This window comes from Primulina tabacum, chromosome 16, assembly GCF_025594145.1.
Source record: "Primulina tabacum isolate GXHZ01 chromosome 16, ASM2559414v2, whole genome shotgun sequence".
In the NCBI taxonomy this organism is placed as follows: domain Eukaryota; kingdom Viridiplantae; phylum Streptophyta; class Magnoliopsida; order Lamiales; family Gesneriaceae; genus Primulina; species Primulina tabacum.
This window is the reverse complement of record NC_134565.1, coordinates 28,769,644-28,777,596: the sequence shown is the minus strand read 5'-3', so window position 1 is coordinate 28,777,596 and position 7,953 is coordinate 28,769,644. Positions and strand designations below refer to the sequence as shown.

At 31.9% G+C, this 7,953-nt stretch overlaps 1 protein-coding gene across 1 annotated transcript; it reads right to left on the bottom strand.

Annotated features, from left to right (window-relative positions):
* Positions 1-264: 264 nt before the first annotated feature.
* Positions 265-2,019, bottom strand: LOC142529371 (AAA-ATPase At5g57480-like). Its single transcript, XM_075634896.1, has one exon. It carries the CDS (start codon positions 1,870-1,872, stop codon positions 316-318), a length of 1,557 nt encoding a protein of 518 aa, XP_075491011.1. The 5' UTR covers positions 1,873-2,019; the 3' UTR covers positions 265-315.
* Positions 2,020-7,953: the final 5,934 nt, after the last annotated feature.

Genomic DNA, 7,953 nt, shown 5'->3' with positions numbered 1-7,953 from the left:
TTCTATAAATAGGTATCTCAATTTGTGAAGAAAAACACAATTGAATAGACAAAATTTTATAAAATATGTAGTTTAATATATTTTGTGAGTTTTAATTTTTTACCATTTACCGCAAATTTTTACTTTTAACGTAGACAATTTATTTCCCGGGGAAAAATTCCTAATTCTCCCACAAGCTTTGATCCCCTATTCATTCATGGCGCAATCAACCTCTCTTCCTTCCCCCCAAACAAGAGCAAAAAACAAACAAAACAGAAGAGAACATGGCCCACGGTAGAGGTAAATACTAAATAATAAACGTACACCGTTAAGAAATCAATGGATTTTCTCGTCATCATTTTCTTGAATTCCACCATCGTTTTCCTCGAATTTACTGCAATTTCCTTGCAACTGATCGTCACTACCCTCTTTAGGACTATCCAGAGCTCTCTTCTCTTGTTCTTCATCATCTTCTTCAACTCCATTATCATCCTTCTTTCTTGATTTCAACCTATTATTTTCAGCCTTAATTTTCAACTTCTCCAACAGTTCTCCTATTGCTTTACGCTTATCTCGCCGATTCTTGATCAAGATTTCACTGATATCAGCAGGTGTCATCTCCGCCTCATCAATCACCGCCTCCAGTTCCTCCAAGATTTCTTTCTCCAAGTCAATCTCATCGTATCCCAAATAATTCTTCAACAAAATCTTCAAAGCCGAAAATGAACAGTAGCTCATGTTTATGTGCATATCCATTCTCCCACTCCTTAACAACGCAGGATCAAGTTTCTCAATATGATTTGTCGTAAACACGAAAATCCTCTCACTCCCACAACAAGACCACAATCCATCAGTGAAATTCAACAACCCAGAAAGAGTTATGGTGTTCCCGGCATCTTCCGAGCCCGGAAGTGATGAAACATCATAGTTATTTTTCCTTGAACCAGAGCCACCAGAAGAGCAGCCATTCTTGTTTCTGTTGGTTAAATTAATGGAACAATCTATGTCTTCAATAACAATAATGGACTTCGAACTAGTCTTCATCAACAATTTTCTCAACTCAGAGTTAGTATTCACCTCAGTCAACTCGAGATCATAAATATCATATCCAAGAAAATTAGCCATGGCGGCAATCATACTAGACTTACCCGTCCCTGGGGGGCCATACAACAAATACCCTCTTTTCCAAGCTCTCCCAGTCTTCTGATAGAAGGATTCCCCATTGGCGAAATCCACAAGATCATCAATAATCTCAGATTTCTTCAAAGGATCCATGGCCAATGTGTCGAAAGTACTGGGATGCTTAAACGGCACGGATTCCCAAGGATGACCCCTCGAATCCAAAGACCCACCTCTCGAATTGGTGTAAAGCAACCTATCTTGACTCCGCCGCCGCAATTCATTAGCTTTTTCCATGACATAATCAAGATAAGAACTGAGCACCAACTGTTTGTTCTTCTTCTTGACTCGGAGAGTGAACCCCCTCTTCTCCTCCGGCAATGGGCGCCAAGAAAAAGTCTGCGACTGCCTCTGGGTAACAATATGCTCCCATTCTATCACAACCCCTTTATACGAGTCGATCAAACGATCGTTGTTGGATAGACCAAAGGTGATCGAGGAAGAGTTCAATCCCCGAGTCAGGCTCAGACGAGTGCCTGAAATCGAAGCAGAAGAGCTCAAATAGAGCTGAACGGCGTTGTAAAGCTCGTTGGTGTTTACTCCGTCGATCTCCGTGATATCGTAGTAGCAGTAGGAAGAGAAATAGCTGAAGAGGCGGTGGAAGAATTTGAGGGAAGCGAAGCGGAGTTCGGGTGGGAAAACCGTGTGAAGGAGGCTCTGGCAGAAAGCCCAGACGCCCATTATCGAAGCCATTGTTGTCCAAATCTCCTTCATTTTTCCCTATGCCTGAAGATTGTTCAAGATTTTCTGAACCGTGCCAGAAAACATATGTATAAATAAAGAGAGAAAAGAAACAGAGACGAAATGAAAAAGGGAAATATATAAGAAATTTGTGGCCTTTGGATAAGAACATAGGATTGTATTTATAGGGAGAATTGGAATATCATCGAATTTGAAAATGAAATATTACAACACAATCTTCTATATTACATGTTGACCATTGAATAACGTATTAATCTTATTAAAATTTATTTAATCTGAAAATTATTCTAATAAACGAGTGACTTTATAATATTAAACATTTAAACATAATTAATTAATTTTATATATCTAAACATATTATAAAAATTTTATTTTCACGTATTTAATCCAGAAATTTCATGATATTTTTCGCGTGAAATAACTCTCTATGTTTTAAAAGAAAATATCAGAGAAGAAGGATAACAGTTTTCATATACAGTAATTTACTAATTATAAAATCCCATGCGACTCGTATTCATAGTAAATTAGTTCTGTTTTTTATTAAAATAAATAGTTTGTTATAAAAAAAATAAAGATAAATTCTAATGATGTTTCATATTATTGAGTTATAATTTTTTTGTTGAGTCTAATAATTGTTTCTTATGAGTGGAACGATTGAAAGGTGACACTTTAGTTGTTGTAAATTTTAAGATTCATGAGATTTGAACAGCACAATTACCATCAATTAAAATTTTGGTAAAATGACAATATTCCAATCATACAATTATTATCATAGCTAAAGTCACGTGTTCGATTCACATTGATTGCAGAGAGTGCAATTATTGAGTATGCGATTGTTTATGTGCAATAATTGTTCCTACTAGGTAAATCAGTTGTTGTACAGTTTAAAAAAATTAAATTTTATAATTATCACAAAATATAATTTTTGATAAAATAAAAATGTTCAATCTCTTAATCTCGTTGTTCCTAAGATAGCAGTAATATATAATAATAACTTAACTTTTAGAATATATATTATTTATATTGAAAATAAGAGTTGGAGCGTTGAAATTAAGACTTGTAAATATTGAAAATTAGTGTGTGATGATTTATGTAATGATGTATTTATTTTGAGATTATTTTCAAAGAAATTTTGTAAATAGGTATCTCAATTTGTGATGAAAAACAAAATTGAGTTGATAAAATTTTATAAAAGTGTGTAGTTAATATATTTTGTGGGTTTAAGATTTTTACTTTTTATTGTAAATTTTTATTTTTAACACGTTATCAGCACGATACTCGAAGTATCTCCGTATTTTTCTAGATTCAAAAAACACAAGAAAAAGATAAAATATTCAAAAGTAAGAATATTTACTTTACTGTTTATTTATTTTTATTTTATATATAGACACCTCATTATAATAACGTGATACGATTATATTATTACACTGCTTATATAATTTCATTGTGTTACTGTTTGTTTATTGTATATATATATTTGAATAATATCATGTTATTATATAAAAGGAGTACTTGACACCTCATTATAACATTGTGATGTGATATACATAATTATTTAAACATGATCAATATTATATACATCATATTATTACCATAAAATTTATACATACATACATTTATTAAATTTTTTAGAATTTTGTAATGGTAATAAACGGCTAGTTTTTACTCTATAAATATGATTTTAAAAACACATTCAATCACTCCAAACTTACTCTTCATCTCTAAAATTTTCTTCATCAAAATTTTTGAAGAAGAAAAAGATGGTTCTTTCAAGATTATTTTGTATAATTATTTTGGTTATTATACTAAAAGTCTTGTATTTACCGAAGAATACGGCTCGCGTTTTTTCTTTATTTTTAAGAATTCTTGTACTTATAATTTATCTGTTACTTTTTATTGTCATATTAATAAATTTAGAACTTAACTAATAAAATGCATTGTTATTTTTCTAGTACCACCATGTAAAATTTGGAAAAGCTCGAATTTGTTGCGCTCAAATTACGAGAAATAATTATATGCCATGGACTCTCGATGTAGAAATGCATCTTGAGTCATTTGGTCTAAGTGATACCATTAAAGAAATAACATCTCATCACAAGAAAAAAGCAAAAGCTATAATATTTTTGCGTCGACATCTTGATGAAGCATTAAAATGTGAATATCTCATTAAAAAAGATCACATGGCTTCATGGAAAGGATTAAAAGAAAGATTTGAACATATAAGGGAAGTTATACTTCCGACCGCTCGTGATGAATGGAATACGTTAAGATTCCAAGATTTTAAGAAAGTCATTTATTACAATTCAACGATGTATCGAATTATCTCGCAATTTAAATTTTGTGTACATGAGGTTACGGAATCGGAAATGCTTGAAAAAATATTTTCCACTTTTCACGCATCAAATATAACTCTACAACAACAATATAGAGTGCGTGGATTTGCGAGATATTCTGAACTTATCGCATGCCTTCTTGTGGCGGAAAAGAACAACGAGCTGCTAATGAGAAATCATCAGTCCAGACCCACTGGATCAACAACATTTCCAGAATTAAATGTTGTAAGTAAAAATGAATTTAAACATATAAACCAAAATCAAAGTCAAAGACATGGTTTTGATCGGAATCGAGGTCGTGGTCTTGGTCGTGGACGTGGACGTGGACGTGGAAGTGGTCATGGTTGTGGTCGCGGTTGTGGTTTTGAAAATAATCGAGATAGTTACTTCTATAACTCATCTCAAAATGTGCTTCACGAACCACCCACTGAAAGGACATCATGATAGCATGAGTGTTAATGAAAATTACTCAAAATGATTTTTAAGTTCTTGTTTTAGATGCGGCACTCCAGGACATTGATCTCGTATTTGTCGAGCCCCCGAGCACCTTTGTAAGCTCTATAAAGAATCAATAAAGGGAAAAAAAAGGAGACCAATTTTACTGAACGCAGTGACTGTTTGAGTTATTCGACTCATTTTGATGCTGCAGATTTTCTGAATGGTTTCTCTGAAAATGATCAATATATTGGTAGAATAAAATATAAAATATTTTATTTTTCATGTGCTCATATGTTAATGTTTTATTGTATAATTATGATATGCCTTATATTTTTCAATAAATTACATATGTATTGTCAATAATTTTTTTCATTGCATATTTTTTTGAAGTTTAAATATGGACAATGCTATGGACAAAGCTAAACAAGGAACTAATCCCATGAAAGTTTGCATAACTGATAGTGGTACAAAACACATTATTTTCCGAGATAAAAGATATTTCTTGGAACTAAAACCGATAAAAACAATGGTTAATACAATATCAGGTCCTGTAGACTTGATTAAAGGTTGTGATAAAGCACATTTTTTGTTACCTAATTGTACAAAATGATGTTTTTTATTCACCACAATTGAAAAGAAATTTGTTGAGTTTTAATGACATATATTCCTATAGGTATGATACTCAGACAATAAATGAAAAAAATGAGAAATATATGTGTCTTACCAAATATGAATCAAGAAAGAAATATATAATTGAAAAACTACCAATGCTCCCTACTGGATAGCATTACACACATATAGGTTCAATTGAATCAAACATGGTAGTTGATAATTCTTCAATACTGATTAATTGGGATAATCGATTAGGACATCTGGTTCAACAATGATGAAAAGAATTATAGAAAATACACACGGTCATCCGCTGAAAAACCAGAGATCTTTCAAAATAATAATTTTCAATGCAAAGCATGTTCTCTTGAAAAACTTATTACATTACCATCACCAGCTAAACTCCAAACTGAATCACCTAGGTTTCTTGAACGTATTTAGGATGATATTTGTTGGCCAATTCATCCACCAAGTGGACCATTTAGATATTTCATGTTATTGATCGATGCCTCTAGCAGATGGTCACATGTATGTTTATTATCAACTCGAAATATGGCCTTTGCAAGATTACTTGCTCAAATAATAAAATTGCGGAATCAATTTCCCGATCATACAATCAAGAAAATTAGATTTGATAATGTTGGTGAATTTACTTCTCAAACTTTCAATGATTATTATATGTCAATGGAAATCACTATTGAGCATCATGTTGCTCATGTACATACACAAAATGGATTAATTGAATCATTGATTAAACGTCTAAAACTGATTATTAGACCAATGATTATGAAAATAAAACTTCCTGTTTCTATATAGGGATATGAAAATTTACTTGCTGTTGCATTAATTCGCATAAGACCAAGTGCATATCATAAATACTCCCCATTGCAGCTTGCCTCTAGAAAAGAACCATACATTTTTCATCTGAGAAATTTTGGATGTATGGTATATGTGCCTATTGCACCGCCTCAACGAACAAAAATAGGACCTCAAAGAAAGAGAAAAATTGTGCACTAAACGTAAGTCATGAATGTGTGTGACTAAAATCAATGACCGAACATATCTAAATCTCATGCAGATTATCATTCGACAAAAAGTCTGTGACACTATATGAAGATAATGTTGCATGTGTTCCTCAAATGAAAGTAGTATACATAAAAAGCGACATAACTAAACATATTCCCTTTAAGTTCTTCGCATTCACCCAAGAGCTTCAGAAGAATAAAAATATTGATATTCGTCACATTTAGTCAAGTGAAAATCAATCAGATCTCTTTACAAAGACACTTTTTACGACAATATTCAAAAAGCATATATATAATATTGAGATGCGCAATCTACAAAATTTTTGAAGAATCTTTCGTGTTAATATGAGGGGGAGTTTACATGACTGCACTTTTTTTTCTCTTACTATGGTTTTTATCCAAGTGAGTTTTTTCTAGCAAGGTTTTTAACGAGGCAGTATAAAAACACGTAATGAAGACAATCATTGTATCATGATTTTTGAATATACATAGTGGTGACGCAACACAAACGTAGTATTCATTCATAGTATGAGTATTTTGTGTCCGCTCTCAATTGATTACACTTTCTAAAGAAATTAATATGATGTTATGATTTGTCAATATCGGCACTATTTTGTGAGATATAAATCAACAGCTTTCAAGTATCCTTGTTTGTAATTAATAATATACGGTTGATGTAATATAACTATCCATGGTTAAGACCACTTAATTATGGACGACAACACATAAGTTTAAACTCGGTCCAGTATTAAACTCGAACTTGTTTGGCATGTCGTGTAATTTAGTAAGCTCGCCCCTTTATTTTATATTTTAGTATCTTGATGTACGTTTTACGTGCTTGTACGATCTTTTTTGTGATTAATTTGGGTTATATTAACATATATGTAATATCATTATTACAAAAGCTAATGAGGGACTTCAACGCAATTTGAACTTTTCATACCAAACCTACCAATTTTTTGTCTCTGTTAGACTAAAGTTTAATATTAGGCATGCTTATCGGTTCACAGGTTCCGGTCCGGATGGTGCAGGAATCGATCAGAACCAGTTCTGGTTCAAGGGTTTTCCTAACCTCAGACCGGTTCTATTATTTATAGATCGGTTCAGGTCCGGTTCGAACTAGTTCCTGGTTACGGGTCCAACTATTATTATTATTTAATATAAAATAAATTTAATTAATAGAAATTTTTTAAATTTAATATTTTGAGTTTAAACAATACAGACTAATCACAATAATAAAATAACTTAAACATTGATTTTACAATTGAACATATAAAATTCATCATGATTTATTAAAATATATTTTGAATACTCAGTATCTTCATCGGAACTTGAGCTTTGAAATTCATTGATCACTCCAGCGGTCCTATTCTTTTTTCGACAGCAAACTAATCTTGTAGACATGTTAGTATGCTAAGTGTTTCTGGTTTTAAATTAGTTTTTTGTTCATCAATGATTCTTCTACATGCTAAAAAACTGATTTGGAAGCAACACTTAAACTTTGAACGTGGAGGACATCTCTTACAATTACTGATAACACTAGATAAAGTTGAGAATTTATTATCTGCCAATCGAGAACATCAAATTCTCTGTAGTCTTAATATATTAGCTTAGATAAATTTCAATCCCATTGTAATTTATTGTTGTCACCGATTTTTCTTTGAACTTTTATCGTTTTAAATTTTGAA

Coding starts and splice junctions, on each gene's coding strand:
- LOC142529371 (XM_075634896.1), bottom strand. CDS start 1,872: ATGAAGGAGATTTGGACAACAATGGCTTCGATAATGGGCGTCTGGGCT.